At 39.6% G+C, this 16,413-nt stretch overlaps 1 protein-coding gene across 1 annotated transcript; it reads left to right on the top strand.

Moving 5' to 3' along the window:
* The first annotated feature begins 386 nt into the window (after positions 1 to 386).
* Positions 387 to 16,185, top strand: rragca (Ras-related GTP binding Ca). The gene is made up of 7 exons (XM_022207100.2): positions 387 to 792; positions 3,207 to 3,410; positions 5,412 to 5,611; positions 10,724 to 10,838; positions 12,635 to 12,777; positions 13,130 to 13,278; positions 14,275 to 16,185. The coding sequence occupies exons 1-7, from the start codon at positions 613 to 615 to the stop codon at positions 14,427 to 14,429; spliced, it is 1,146 nt and encodes a 381-aa protein (XP_022062792.1). The 5' UTR covers positions 387 to 612; the 3' UTR covers positions 14,430 to 16,185.
* Positions 16,186 to 16,413: the final 228 nt, after the last annotated feature.

Genomic DNA, 16,413 nt, shown 5'->3' with positions numbered 1-16,413 from the left:
TTGAATCTTTATAGTGTTCAATCAGTTCCTACATTTTACAATGACCATAAATGTCTTAACTGTACTTAATGGATATCTTACGCCATCTGCTGGTAACATCGCATAATACCTTAACTACCACATTCTGTTTGGTTTGTTTTTAACTACCTTCATCAAACATTATTTTTTAAAGTAAATAAAAAGTAGGACTATTGTATTATTTCTACAAATTCAAAGTGTATTTAAATAGATGTGATGACAGTGTTCACTTGTTTCTCATTCGTGTGATAGGTCACAAAACAAGTCTGAGTACTAGTCAGGTGACAGCGACAAACCTCAGAAGATTGACAGTCTATTCGGCCAATAATATTTCGTATTGGAATCCAGACAGCGAATCAGAATCAAAGGGCGGGACCAAAAGGCGAGTTTTTTTTCAAGGGAGAGGAAATCCTCGGGAAATGTGTGGGATCATGCTCTGTGTTTGCAAGTGGCCTGGGCATTATTGACTAAGTATTTTTTTGTTAAATTTCGCGACGTTAATTTGTGGTGCGTTCCCCACCATCAGAAACAAACACGAGTGTGGCGCCGGACAGTTAAGGGGGGAATAGGGGAAGCGACCGTCGTTAGGTCAAAATGTCGATTCCGTACGAGGAACAGCTGGCTGACAGCTACGGGGTTGCGGACTCATTCCCCAAAGATTTCGATTATGGTGGAGAGGATGCCGACATCGAGGACAGCCCGGCGCCATCCGACAGCAAACCAAGAATTCTGCTCATGGGTTTGAGAAGAAGTGGCAAATCATCGATACAGAAGGTAGGGGGAGATGTTAAAGTGTTAGCCTTTCGCTACGAGCGCCGCCTTCCTCCGCTTCACGCGAGTAAATGGGACGTTAGCCAAGATAGCTAGCGAGTAGTTTAGCATGTCGCAAGTGATGATTGCTATCAATTAGCAGATAGCATGCCTAGCTACGTACGAGTGGAAGAGCTGCAATAAAAAGCTAATGACCACTTAGCCTACAGTGTTAGCTTACGTTAGCGAAGCCGCAGCAGTTAGTTAATCATTAACCAGATGGACAGAGGCGCTCGGTGCATCTTTACCGATATGTGGACAGACAGCATGTGACTGTTTGGTTAACAACTTGTCCGACATGCCAAATATATCTTAGTCCCACCCAGCTTTGAAGCACAGGGCCGGTCTGATGTGTAGCTTTCACATGACAGCAAAGCGACCACACCTTTCATTCTGCAAGTCACAACACTTTGTTTGAAAGCAGTGCAGCACCTGCAGTTTGGCCAACATCTCGACTCCGAGTTGGTCATGGCTGGCTTAGTTTAACAATTCAGGACAGGGTTTATAGGGGAAAGCAGTTTCTGAGAACCCTGCTCAACTCTCATCAACTGCCCCATTGCATTATGTACCTGTCACACCCGACTGATAAGCCAGCTAACACTAAAACAGCTCGTCTTGTGATCATCTTAGTAGATGATGACCTAAACAAGAGGCATACTCACTAAAGTGAAGGGAATTTGCTTTGTCAAATCACTCCTCAATAGTTTATTTCTCCATAATTGTAATCTTTTATCTAAATCTGCTGAAGATGGCCAATAAAAGTGCAGTAAAACTTGATGAATTATGTTTAGTTTGTATTTGTGGTGATTTGATTGACTGTGATTCAATTAGGATTAATATTGTAAACACAGTATGAAGATAATAATGAAGTTCTTTGTATTCAGTCAAATTGCAAAAACCAGTTGACATGCAGCGATCCTGGGTTGTTTTTGCCTGCTTTGTCCAGTGCTCTGAATAGTTTCTCTTTTGATTGATTCAGGTAACTCCTATTGCAAAGTCATGCGTTTCAGAATGTGATTCTTCAAGTCGGCCACGTTCAGACTGGCACTGTGGTTTAATAATAGATGAGATGCAGTTGTGCCATCTATGATATTTTATTATTCATGTTTAAATTTGAGGTGGAAGTGGAATCACACTGACTATAGCGTGACATGACCAGAGCCTATCCTACAGACACTGCCTGGAGAAACACAACTAAAGAATTGCACTTTTCTTTCCTGAAATGTAACCCACACACCCTCAAGTTCAAGACTAATGCTCCCTGTAAGCCTCCTGTTTGGACTGAAAAACATGTGATTTGGCTTTTTGCTGGTTCATGAGGCCTGTGACCTCAGAGGCCCACACGGTGATTCGAAATGGCACCAGTGGAGGAAACACTCCTAGGTCCTTCACCCTCAGTCACTGCCTTTTATTTTCTACGTGTTAGACTGTTCATCTGACCAAGACCCTGATAAATAGTTTAACTGGTTCAGTTTACAGCTTCAGCCTTCTTGACTGTGGTTTGAAAGCACGCAGCTGAAAAATGCTGAGTTAGAGTGAAGCGTGTTGCGTCACATGAGTTGTGTTTTGCCCTTTTCCCTCTTGTCCTACATGTGACGTCCGGATGATGTCTTCGTGCTGGAATGGCTCTATAAATCGAAATACAGGACTAGAAAGATCATCTCTTCCTTGAAATCAATGCTATTTCGATAATGGAAATTCTGCAAAATGCCACATATTCTGGCAAAGAAAACCTTATTAAACACTATTAAATGGTTAAATGATGACATGATGGGTTTGTGTAGGTGGACGAGGCGGGAGCTTCAAATGCTTGAAATTTAAATTGAACATAAGCTGTCAATTCTGACAACAGGACTAAATCCATAATCGGTACATTCAATGAAAGAAATCTATACTTGGTGAGTCAGCAGTGGATCACACAGCAAATGGATTGCAATATTTGATTAGGAGTGCCTGGCTGTCGAGTGATTACGGTCAGTATTGTATAAGCTGAGTCCCAGATTAGATTTTTTTTTTCCTGGGGAACTTTGGTATTTGTCTGACCTCTTCTTGTAAGCTGTCCAAGAAGAAGGCACTTTTTTCTTGCCACTAGTGTCCCTACCACCACGGGTTTGCAGATCTGTAGGTGTTGGGTCATTTTAGAGCTTAAACTAGGCAGAGTGTGACAGTATTGTGGAACTTTATATTCTTTACAAGTCTGACAAGTTGCTGTTCTCTCATGACTTCTTAGCCCATGGTTGGCTGAACGCAGATTAGTCCTTTTTGTATCCTCTTGTGTTTATAGCATGATCTTATTAGTATTAATGTTCCAGATTCGCCACAGGAAGAAGCAATCTGCATTTCCTCGACTTAACCGTTAGCACAATTCTGATTTTCAGGTGGTGTTTCATAAAATGTCTCCCAACGAGACCTTGTTTCTGGAAAGCACCAACAAGATCTACAAGGACGACATCTCCAGCAGCTCTTTCGTCAACTTCCAGATCTGGGACTTTCCTGGCCAGGTGGACTTCTTTGACCCTACCTTTGACTACGAGATGATCTTCAGAGGAACCGGAGCTTTGATATTTGTCATTGATGCTCAGGTGAAGAACAGAAACAAATACTTATAATTTGATGTGGTCATAAACATAGGAACATTTTCTGTGTTACTTTTATTGTTTTTAATTTATGGGCGTGTTTGGTTTCCCTTTTTCCTTCTGCATTATAACTGAATGTTTCATTTTACAACAGGAAATCAGACCATATTCTGAGGCTATTTTGCCTCTATTTCATTAAGGTGAAACTGTACACAAAGAAAATAAACCCTTCCTCATGCTCACGCTGAGTACAAGCCAAAGCAGAAGCTCATTTCCAGCCTCTCAAATGAATTCAGTGATGAACAGACAGAGTGGCTCGCATGAAAGACAATTGCGTGCCATAGCTTTTATGCCAGCGCTATCCGCATGACCATAAGTGCTTTCAAGAAGTAATCTCAGCAACAATGTAAGCCACAGTTGATCAGATTGCAGGATTTATTTGAACTCGAGATGCATCAGATTCAGTTTGTTTCAGCAGTCAATCACACCGTGATATGAGAGGAGAGCTGTCTTTCAGTTGCTGTTTTGGGAAACAGCACAGAGGTACATTTCCTCATACCAGGTTTAAAAGTGATGACAGTGTACACCAACACCTGTCCTACAACAACAACTAATAATCACCTTGGAGTTGGCTCATAAGAGGGTGTTGTCATTGTAACAGCTTTAATGAGAAGTGAATCTTGATTTTCCTGTAAAGTTTATTTTTGGGAATTGGCTAAAAGGACTGTTTTTTTTTTTATATCCTTAAGTAAAAGCTACAGCTCCATTAAAATATTTACCGTGGCAGTTTTAAAGTTTAAGCTAAGCAGATTATAGTTTTAATTTACTGTAAGAGATTTTACACTGTTACATTCCTGAAATATTTTTGGGACTTGATGTTTTTGTCCTAACCTTACATATCGAGAGGTAAGAGTGTCACAAAATATACTTTTCAAATGCTAACTGTGTGACTGAGCACAGTCACATAGATAAACTGGGATTTAAAATGTTTTTACTTTTGCTACATCCTGTGTTTAGAATCAGTTGTATTCACTTTCCAAATACACTACCAGTCAAATGTTTGGACACACCTTCTCATTTTATGTTTTTTCATTCATTTCATTTCATTTCATGTTTTTTCATATTATTTTCATGACTGTTTACTTTGTAGATTCTCACTGAAGGCATCAAAACTATGAATGAACACATATGGAATTATGTAGTAAACAAAAAAGTGTGAAATAAGTCAAAACATGTTTTATATTTTAGATTCTTCAAACACCCACCCCTTGCTTTGATTACTGCTTTGCACACTCCTGGCATTCTCTCAGTGAGCTTCATGAGGTGGTCACCTGAAATGGTTTTCCAACAGTCTAGAAGGAGTTCCCAGAGATGTTGTTGAGCACTTGTTTGCCCTTTTGCCTTCACTCTGTGGTCCATCTCATCTCAAACCATCTTGATGGGGTTTAGGTCAGGTGATGCAGCACTCCATTACTCTGATTCTTGGTCAAATAACCCTTACACAGCCTGGAGGTGTGTTTAGGGTCATTGTCCTGTTGAAAAATAAATGATGGTCCAACTAAACACAAATCAGATGGGATGGCATGTCGCTGCAGCATGCTGTGGTAGCCATGCTGGTTCAGTGAGCCTTCAGTTCTGAATAAATCCCCAACAGTGTCACCAGCAAAGCACCCCCACACCATCACACCTCCTCCTCCACGCTTCATGGTGGGAACCATGCATGTAGAGAACATCCGTTCACCTTTTCTGCGTCACACAAAGACACAGTGGGTGGAACCAAGGATCTCAAATTTGGACTCATGAGACCAAAGCACAGATTTCCACTGGTCTAATGTCCAACCTGACTTCTACACAACACAACTAATGTTCCAAACCCCATTAAGAGGCAAGAAATTCCTCAAATTAACCTAAACAAGGCACACCTGTGAAGTGAGAACCATTTCAGGTGACTAGCTCATGAAAACCTATGTTTAAATATCTGTTAATGTCTCATCTTCCTTGTTGTAGGATGATTATGTGGAGGCTCTGGGCAGGCTTCATCTCACTGTGTCACGGGCCTACAGAGTCAACCCAGAGATCAACTTCGAGGTGTTCATCCACAAAGTAGATGGCTTGTCAGATGATCACAAGATCGAAACCCAGAGAGACATTCATCAGAGAGCCAATGATGATCTGGCAGATGCCAGTTTAGAGAAGCTGCATCTCAGGTAAATTTGACTATTTTATACATGACATCTGTACAGGGAGAAAGATGGCCTTACCTGCTACCAATGCAGTCATTGAGGATGTTGGCACAGAGATGTGGTCTGATGTATGGTGGCTACACTCTAAAACAGTCAAACACATCACTGTCCAGCAACTGGTATTCATGTATGCTTTCTTTCTAGATTCAACGTCATTTGTCATTATTTTGTGGCTATAAAAGTCATACAAGGAGGCACAATTGTTCTAACTCCACCAGTGGTATCAACTCTTACAATCTTAATACGGGGAGGAACAATATGGAAAAATACATCCACAGTCCTTAGAAAGCTGTGGAAATTGTCTGTAATACACATGAGGCTTATCCATTTGGAAAATACATCACATCAATTTGCACACTTGGGGTCTCTAACCTGTGTTATTTTTATGTTTAAGTAATGCTTTAATAACACACACAATAATAGCAACACTGCAGCAAAGAGGTATCTGTTACTGAAAATAATGAAGGAACCGTTATAAAAGCCGTCCTTTGTTTGCATGGGCTACTTAACATCAGTAATTGAAAAACAACACACCATGTCAGACACAAAGCTGCACAGTGGTGCTGGATTTCAACTCCTAGCACACAGTGTATTATACACTCACAGTAATGCTACTTCTTGGCACCATAGATTTATGGAAATCTTATGAAAAATGAGCTTGAACAGGTTTGTACAGAGACTAATCAGGAACTTCAAATCCCCTCAAAAGAGCATTTCCAGATTTAGGGTCTCTTGAAAAAGCTAACTTCAGTCAATCTATTTTGAAAAGACGCAATGACGTTTGTTTCACCTGATGGCGTTGGTGAAGCTCAGGCATCTCACATGATGTGTTTCATTGACTTTAAGGCCAGATTTGAGTTCTGTTTACATGCGAACAACACCGTGGAAGAGAAAGATCAACCTAGACTTCATCTTCTCTGTGCCTCATGGTGTAATCTGAATTATTGGGGCTGTGGTTTAATGGTTTGTAAGGCAGACAGTGCAGTCACGTCAACAGATAATCCCACTTGGGTGATAATCCTCAACAAGCATGAGACCGAGAACTCTTTTGCAAACGTAAATCTGAAGCATTTTCTGGATTTAATGTTTATCATTATGCTTGATGAAAACTTAGGTCCTCCCAGATCACAAGATCTACTTTCTGTGTTCTCCATAACTTTACACTGACACCAGCCAAATTTGAGTGCATAAATTATCTGTCTGATGTTCATTGTGAATCAGAAGTAACTTCTCTAATAGATCCTCATCTTATGACTCAGATGCTATAAATGTGAATTTGTATTCTCTCTTTTGAAGTAAACTGACAGCGTATGCCTTGTTTAAATTGCAGAATATGCAGAAGTTGTTACACATACAAGGAGGCAGTTTGGTTATTTCTAACTGTTGCTTAGTTACACTTATTTTAGCTTTGGTCAACAACATTCCGCCACTATATCATGGAGGCGTGACCATGACATTAGAGTCCAGCCAGTCATGCCCACCCTGCTACGTTTTCAATTTTCAGGAAAGTGAAAATGGTGTCGTTTTCAACAACAATCCCGATGTTCGGCAGCTGAATTTGAACCTGAAGCATTTCACTTGTAATGTATATCCAGTTAGAAATTATGATCCAGAATAATTACATTAGATGTGCATGAGCAGAAAAGTTAAATGTCATAATTGTGGCCCAAAATAATGGAACTGTTGGCAAACCTTCTTCCACTTACTGCACATGTTTTAAGCACAACCACTGGCCTTCATCAGTAAATGGAGCTTTTTGGAACATGTTTCAGTTCAAGCAGAACAACACTACAAAATTTGGAGTTTTATTTGTATGCCATAACGGTAGAGAAGACGCCGAGGTAATTTGTTATCAATGCCGTTTGCCATTTGGTGTTGATGGTAATTATAAGGACTCATTGTTATATTCCATGTTTCATATACAGTAGGGTGAGCTCAGCTGCATGGTCTGCATGCTCTTAGTGCTCCTGTGAGATTCCTCTTTGACCTCCTAATGAAGCAACAGTGACCTGACATTCGGATACCAAAGCTGTTGTGATTCCGGCTCCAAAGGGCAGACGCACTTTAGAAATAGAAAGAAGGCTAAAGTGCACCTCTACTGTTTGGTTCATGTTCCTGAGTGTCACACGCAATTCATACTATGGATTGTTGATTTCTGAGGAAATTTTGACAATTTGACTGTTGAATAACGTTAGAATTAGTCCTTTAAAGAGCTTCAGGGGTGCTGAGATGATTACTTCCTTAGCCCTCGTGCTGTCCTGCGGGTCAAAACTGACCCGTTTTTAAAGTTTGAAAATGTGGGGAAAAATGCTTATTTTCATGGTGAAACTTCTGATGTTCACATATTTAAAATTTTTGGGAAATCTTTGAACATTTTTTGGTGGGGGGAAAAAAAAAGAAATGTTAAAAATGTTTCCTTAAGAACATTCACATAAAAATCAACCAAAATCCAGCGAAATTCGCTGGATTTTGGTTGATTTTTATGTGAATGTTCTTAAAGAAAATCTTAGAAGTTTTACTGATATATATGCAATCACTTCATATATTTTTAGGATTTTTTTGAAAGATTTTTGCTATTTAAAAAAAAAATATTTACAAGAATTTTCTTCTTAAAGGTTTTGCAAATTTTCAGAAATTTGGGGATTTTTTTTTTTTTTTGCTGAATTTTTGGACTTTATTCAGACAAGGAAACAACTTTTTTTTTTTTTTTGTGCCCGTAAATGAGAACAACAGGAGGGTTAGTATATTGGTCAACTTTTAGGAAAGGTCAGTCAAACAAAGAGTGTAATACTATATTATGAAGTTACTTTAATCAAATACAAATGAGCTGGCACGCTGTGTAGATGATCTAAATGTGTTGTGTACCGCATTAAACCGACTGTCCTGGCTGAACGCACTCGGCTTTCCTGTTGATATTACGCCTGTGTTGGCACATGCGCCGCTGTGTTTTATGTGGGGTGAGATTGTTGTTTATTCCGGTTAGACAGCCTGAGCTGTCCAGGATATATATAATGGAGCAAAGAGCACTTTTTCTCTCAGCCTTGTGGCTCTCTGCTGTAATGCGTTGTAAAGTTGAGCTTCTGCCAAGTGTTTGCAGACAGTTCCATTTGGCTCAAGCTCCTGCTTCCCCAGACACTGACCTTTTTATTTATACACACGTGGACAAAATTGTTGGTACCCCTCAGTTAAAGAAGGAAAAACCCACAATTCTCACTGAAATCACTTGAAACTCACAAAAGTAACAATAAATAAAAATTTATTGAAAATTAAATAATCAAAATCAGCCATCACTTTTGAATTGTTGATTAACATAATTATTTAAAAAAACAAACTAATGAAATAGGGCTGGACAAAAATGATGGTACCCATAACTTAATATTTTGTTGCACAACCTTTTGAGGCAATCACTGCAATTAAAGGATTTCTGTATTTGTCAATGAGCATTCTGCAGCTGTCAACAGGTATTTTGGCCCACTCCTCATGAGCAAACAGCTCCAGTTGTCTCAGGTTTGATGGGTGTCTTCTCCAAATGGCATGTTTCAGCTCCTTCCACATATGTTCAATGGGATTCAGATCTGGGCTCATAGAAGGCCACTTTAGAATAGTCCAACGCTTTTCTCTCAGCCATTCTTGGGTGTTTTTGGCTGTGTGTTTTGGATCGTTGTCCTGTTGGAAGACCCATGACCTGCGACTGAGACCAAGCTTTCTGACACTAGGCAGCACATTTCTCTCCAGAATGCCTTGATAGTCTTCAGATTTCATCGTACCTTGCACACTTTCAAGACACCCTGTGCCAGATGCAGCAAAGCAGCCCCAAAACATTACTGAGCCTCCTCCATGTTTCACCGTAGGGACAGTGTTCTTTTCTTCGTATGCTTGGTTTTTGAGTCTCTGAACATAGAGTTGATGTGCCTTATCAAAAAGCTCCAGTTTGGTCTCATCTGTCCAAAGGACATTCTCCCAGAAGCTTTGTGGCTTGTCAACATGCATTTTTGCAAATTCCAGTCTGGCTTTTTTATGAGTTTTTTTCAGCAGTGGTGTCCTCCTTGGTCGTCTCCCATGAAGTCCACTTTGGCTCAAACAACGACGAATGGTGCGATCTGACACTGATGTACCTTGGCCTTGGAGTTCACCTTTAATTTCTTTGGAGGTTGCTCTGGGCTCTTTGGATACAATTCCAACGATCCGTCTCTTCAATTTGTCATCAATTTTCCTCTTGCGGCCACGTCCAGGGAGGTTGGCTACTGTCCCGTGGGTCTTGAACTTCTGAATAATATGAGCCACTGTTGTCACAGGAACTTCAAGCTGTTTAGAGATGGTCTTATAGCCTTTACCTTTAAGATGTTTGTCTATCATTTTTTTTCGGATGTCCTGGGACAATTCTCTCCTTCGCTTTCTGTTGTCCATGTTCAGTGTGGTACACACCTTTTCACCAAACAGCAGGGTGACTACTTGTCTCCCTTTAAATAGGCAGACTGACTGATTATGAATTTGGAAACACCTGTGATGTCAATTAAATGACACACCTGAGTTAATCATGTCACTCTGGTCAAATAGTTTTCAATCTTTTATAGAGGTACCATCATTTTTGTCCAGGCCTGTTTCATTAGTTTGTTTTTTTAAATAATTATGTTAATCAACAATTCAAAAGTAATGGCTGTTTTTGATTATTTAATTTTCAATAAATTTTTATTTATTGTTACTTTTGTGAGTTTCAAGTGATTTCAGTGAGAATTGTGGGTTTTTCCTTCTTTAACTGAGGGGTACCAACAATTTTGTCCACGTGTGTACATCTCAGTAACCAAAGTCCATAAGTCGTGCGTGCCCAGTTTGGCAGTAGTCATTTGGAGACGGTTTTTGTGCCAAGTTAACGTTTAATTTTATTTTATCCTTGGGCTTTCATGTCTGAATCTGCTTTCATATACAGACCTCTTTTCTACAATCCTGCATCTGTTTGTCTTGTGATCCCGTGACCATCTGTATTTTTACCTGGTTTCATATGCATTTTGAGGAAGTGAGAAGTGTTCCCGACGTGTAAACTGCACATTCACTTCCTTCTTTGTGCATCTCATTCAGCTTTTACTTGACGAGTATTTATGACCACTCCATCTTCGAGGCCTTCAGCAAAGTGGTGCAGAAGCTCATCCCACAGCTCCCCACCTTGGAGAACCTCCTAAATATCTTCATTTCTGTAAGTAGGCAATAGCTTGCTCTTTGTGAATGAAACCGTTTGGGGTTTTTTTTGTGTGAGTTTGTCATTGACAGCGTGATAAATGTGTGACAGCCTTCATGATGTGAGTCACTGCAGCCCTGAAGCCACGTTATGGTTTGCAGTTCCTCCAGTGCCCTTATAGCCTATTCAGGATGCATTTCTGCCCTGCCCCTCTATTGTAACGCTGATCGTTTGACAATACAGACAAATTCTAAGTCGCACACACTGCAGTTGAATTGTGGCCCTCTTGATGGCATCCAAATAGCGACAGTCAGAGATTTATATCGGGGCATCAGGAACAAATACTTCTTTCCTAAATGTAATTGCTGCTTTTTCAAGACTTACTGTAACCAAAAGGTTCAGATACTTCAAATGGAGATGAGTGTTTTTATGATTTTGTTCCCCACCATTTATATTAGTGAGGGTTTGCTACATGTCACTTCTCTGTAAAATCCAAAATGTTTCAACACCGCCACAAACTACATTCTCAAAAATGATCAAACATTTAAATAAAAAAAAAAGAACATCATGACCTTCATCAAAGTAGGCTTTATTTCAGAGCTGCTGTATTAGACTGTGTCCATTTTAGCTATGTGTACACAATAATCTGCAGACTGAGTGTGTATTTACCATCTCTGTTTTTAGATTTTGTGGCACAGACCAGCCTGTCAGCATTTTCTTCATTTCTATGGAGTCTTAGCACAGAGGATATATTTCACAATGTACTGATGAAAAATACTAGAAAGAGCCGCAAACTTTGTTCTCATCCCTAGACTCATTGTCTGGAATGATTTACAACATTTAGGTCATAAAATCTGAAGAAAGTTCTGCCTTTGCTTGTGTGTATGTGATCTGTTGGCACACATGATAAAGTTAAAGCAATAATTAAACTCCTGTACATCTTTTTGCTACATCTTTCAGCTCGTGGCTGTAGGTGTGGGCAGTATTTACATTTGTTAATACACATGATGTGATGTTCTAGAACTTTCTTGTAAGGTTCTATTAGAATCACTGATTCAAGTTAAAACAGCACTTATTTAAAGTGTTAATTCATTAAATATGGAGACAGGAATGTAGGGCTTTATCCACAAAAACTGAGTGATGCATAGAAGAGCGGCTTTGAATCAAAGCTTTCTTTATTTTCACTTGCAATTTTGAAACTGGCTAGAGATCTTCCTCAGGCAGTGTCTATAGAACAAATTAAATATCTGTCAATTAAGGTACTTTATCTCTTGAAAGATCATATAAAAATCCACATTTCCATGAAGCAGTGCTTCCAATAGATTTGACTTTGGCCTCAATGCTGTACACACAGATGTGTGAAATGGATAACGACCATAGTGTGAACAGCATAGTTACATTTTTGGCTAAAATACTTGAATAACTGAATTAGTTGCTTAACATTTTGTCATATGGCAAATATGTTAAAATATTAATCTACGATAGTTTCATTCTTATTAGTCATTTGAATAGTAAGTTAAAGCAAATGCCGAAAGTTTTAAGTCATCTATGATTAAAAAGCAACTATTTTGGGGTTTTAGACTGTCTGATTGTTTACAAAATATATTGTTTTATAGCCTGAAGGATTATTCATGAAAACCACCGTCAGATTATTCTTTGCCCTAGTAAAGTCTATTGTCACGTTAGCTTTGTCTCACAGCACGTCACCACATCGCCCACCCCCGCTGCCTTCATATCAAACATCCATTGAGACAGTTTGCTCCCTGTATCTTTAGCATTTTATAATTTCTATGCCACCTTCTTCTTTGTGACAGAATTCAGGGATAGAGAAGGCCTTTCTGTTCGATGTGGTCAGTAAGATCTACATCGCCACAGACAGCTCTCCTGTAGACATGCAGTCCTATGAGCTGTGCTGTGATATGATCGACGTGGTTATCGATGTCTCCTGCATCTATGGGCAAGTGTTGTTTTTGTTTGTCTCGACATTAGTATCGTACCAGAAAGGGGTCAGAGTTAAATAATGGGAGTGCTCTCTATAATAAGTGAATTAAAATTGTAATCAGTATTGTCTACAGAGTAGATTTTGAATTGACTTTCTGTATAAATTTGCATTGTAAATAAAAAAAACAACACATTTACTTAAATCTTTAGTAATTTCTTAATGCTGTAGGTTATAGAGTTCACCCATGTGTTGTCCAGGAGGCTTTCATTGAAGCATAACTTAATTTATGCATGATTAATGACCTCATAGACAAGCTGCAATTTATTTCCTCTTTCCTCCTTAACATTGTGGTGTTGTGTTGTTGTAGTCTGAGGGAGGATGGCAGTGGCAGCGCCTATGACAAGGAGTCCATGGCTATCATCAAGCTCAACAACACCACTGTGCTGTACCTGAAAGAGGTCACCAAGTTCCTGGCCCTTGTCTGCATCCTGCGAGAGGAAAGCTTTGAGCGCAAAGGTACGGGGTCAGATAAATCTGTGATCCTCTGAAGCCACATCGTCATTAGCCAAATGGGCTGTGTTCATAGTTTCCCATGTTGTCGTAGTGTTGCACTGTGTTTGTGTCCACACAGTTTGTCTACATGTATACAATGTGTGAAGTCAAAACAAGCACCTGTACGATATAACATAATAAAGTGCATTAATAGAGAGAACATCCAGGGATTTAGTATTGCACTTAATGAAATTAGAGGCTTAATAAGAGACAGATGATGAAAAGAATGAGGAAAATCAAGCACAGGAGGCTCTGATAGCATCACTTTTAGCCCCTAGTATGGGTCATGCTTCAAACAGTGGATCCTACACTTTTTTAAATGCACATCAATTGTGTGATTTTTTTTTTTTTTTTTAATATGTAGAAAAACCCAACTTGCTTGATAAATTAAGGCATTCACACTTCATGTGCCTGATTTTATAACAGACTCCAATTTGAAATAACCCCAAATGACATGATCAGTTTATTCAAATGTTTTCTTTTTGTTTGAAACTCTGACAGATGTTAGTCTTTTGGTATGTCATAGCTGTTATAATACAGTACAGCAAAACCTCAAGGTATAGCGCATCTTCTCCAAAGAGACTGTAGATTTAAATTAACAGCGGTCTGATTGAATATTGCATGAAGTTGCATTATTGTACAGATGAATATAAGATGTTCATTTTGTGTTAATCATCTAAAAGTTGACTTTGTGATTGAATTTTTTGGGCTGCAACATTGTGAGGATAAATGAAAGTAAATGGACATCTTAGTGTTGAGGTTTATTTTTCTTAATACCTTTTTAGTGACGCTTTCTTACAAGAATTTCCAAACAATAGTGAACAATGTAATGTTCTGTCTTTTGTAATGGTGTTGGCATTATTAAGTAGACAGGATTCTGATTCACATTGTCTACATATATTTTTTTAAGAAACATGACTTTCACGTTAATTGCCTCAAGTGTATTTTTGCCACCCCCAGGATTGATAGACTACAACTTCCATTGTTTCCGTAAGGCCATCCATGAAGTGTTTGAGGTGGGAGTTTCCACCCAGCGTCCAGCGGGCCCACAGGCGGTGGGGTCGCCCTGCACCAAGGCTGTTGCACTCAATGGCACACCGCGCAACACTGTCTAGACACTGATGCAAAAATAAAAAAAAAAGAGACGCAAAACGAGCGTAAAGGAAAGGATGAACGGAGAAGGGTAAGGGAGCCTGTAAAGCAGAGACTACTAAACTGGGGCTCTCACCAGCACACCAGTCACAATCCCTTGCTCCCAGCACCTAAAGCACTGAGAGACGCCTCGAGCCGAGAGAGTGTGGGAGCAGCACTGGAGCACAGAGGGGTCAGGATAGGATGGAATGGAAATTCAGGCATCCGTTTCAGTTGAATGCAAAGCACTGCGAGGGAGTCGGGGAAAGCTACACTGCACACGGACAGGAAAGGGTTTTGAATCTGTCGTTGGATTCCCTAAAGCAGTCGAAGGCTGTGATAATTAGCTGCTGGTTCCTCTGTATGGACGTGAGGAGGAAAAACGACTCGTTGGGCTGACCTCTTAAACTGTGACGTCAGTTTGCAGGACCCTGTCGAGTGATGAACCCACCCCGACCACTTCTGTGCTGAGAAAGATGGCGGATGTGAACTGCTACTTCTAACCCACATGTGTTCAGAGATGGCCTTATGTAGATGAAGCTTGACTGCAGTACAAGCTTTCTCTCACTACCACTCACCTCACCCTACCTGAATGCTGCCCAAAACGCGCTTTTTGGTTTCACTTGTTAAGGGAAAACAAAGTTTCGTGAGCAGACTGAAAAGGGATTGTGCTGTCCATCTAACTTAGTTATGTCTGCGTGTATGTAGTTATCTAATGTACGTATGAGCGAGTGAGTGTGAGTGTGTGCCTCAGTTACAGGATTTGATTAAATCCCAGACTGGACTGTACTAGTGAGGGACCTTTACAGAAAGACTCTGTCCTTCCTCTCAAAATTAGCAGCTTAGCTTAGTTAAACTCTTTTCAATCAGTGAAAGTAACTTTTCTGTGTGCACCCCACTGAAAGTCAGAAGTTTTATTGGCTTTGTGATGGGTTATAAAAAGGAGCTTGGCTGGAAATTTGGCCACGGTCTTTGCAGCAGCACTGCCAAAATGAATCCTCAATAAACGAATCAGAGCCAGAAAACATATGCCAAGATTAAAACTGAAGAAAAATCTAGAAATGTGTGGTGGAGGTGCAGGATTTTTGGAGGGATTCATGACCCAGATTGATTGTCTAAGATTTTCGGATTATCATATAAACTTGCATGCATTTCCAAATAGCTTCAGTCCTGCCCAAAATTATTGACCCATGTTTTGTATTTAGTTCTAATCAGCAGATTCACATGAATAAAAAGTACCCATTCCAAGCATGCATACATCAGTGTGTTGTTAACTTGTACTCTTTGTTTTCAGTGGCAAGAATAAAAATGAAATGAACCTAATAAATTGGAGATCTGAAGAAAAACGACCATTTTTTTAAATTATTGCCATTACAATGACACATACAGTGTTCATGCCTGTATTCTTCTGTTTCTTCATATCAGAGCTGAGATGTGAGAAGTCTCGCTGCATCCTAAAGACCAGAAATCTGACTCAGGAACCAGGATCACCACGAGATAACTTTCCTGAGTAAAAATACAGTTCCAGCTTGGCAGGTTTCCTCGGTTTTACTCAGCAAAGTTATTCAGGTCACTCGGTGAACCTGCTTCTTGAAACAGACCCACGATCTCATCAAGTTCATCTTTGCCACCTGAAAAATAAGCCACCACTGCATTGTTGCACACCAGAACTGTGATGGATGATTGATTTGTTGTATTGTGATGCTATACTGTGTGAAATAAATGAAAATTTACATTTTCTTTGTTATTGATTTAATTGAACAGCAAGAAAAGACGTTTCAGAAACCAAATCATCTTTAGACGATCACAGTAAAAAAAAAAAAAAAAAAAAAAAACTTAAACAAGAAAACTGGTCAAAGTATTTCTGTAAGAGTTAAAAGGTTTGGATTCTGTTCCTACTACATACCAATGCAAAACTACAACACAAGATGGCACTGCAGGACTGATAAAATGCCGCACAGTCATTTT

The sequence above is a fragment of the Acanthochromis polyacanthus genome, chromosome 12 (assembly GCF_021347895.1).
Source record: "Acanthochromis polyacanthus isolate Apoly-LR-REF ecotype Palm Island chromosome 12, KAUST_Apoly_ChrSc, whole genome shotgun sequence".
NCBI classification, from domain to species: Eukaryota; Metazoa; Chordata; class Actinopteri; family Pomacentridae; genus Acanthochromis; species Acanthochromis polyacanthus.
The sequence above is the reverse complement of the archived record's forward strand: the minus strand, read 5'-3'. Positions and strand labels throughout refer to the sequence as shown.

Bases quoted from the DNA above. Each gene is read 5' to 3' on its own strand.
- rragca (XM_022207100.2), top strand. From the start codon at position 613: ATGTCGATTCCGTACGAGGAACAGCTGGCTGACAGCTACGGGGTTGCG. The intron at 3,411-5,411 runs GTGAAGAACAGA...TCCTTGTTGTAG, and splicing joins TATTTGTCATTGATGCTCAG to GATGATTATGTGGAGGCTCT. The intron at 5,612-10,723 runs GTAAATTTGACT...CATCTCATTCAG, and splicing joins TTAGAGAAGCTGCATCTCAG to CTTTTACTTGACGAGTATTT.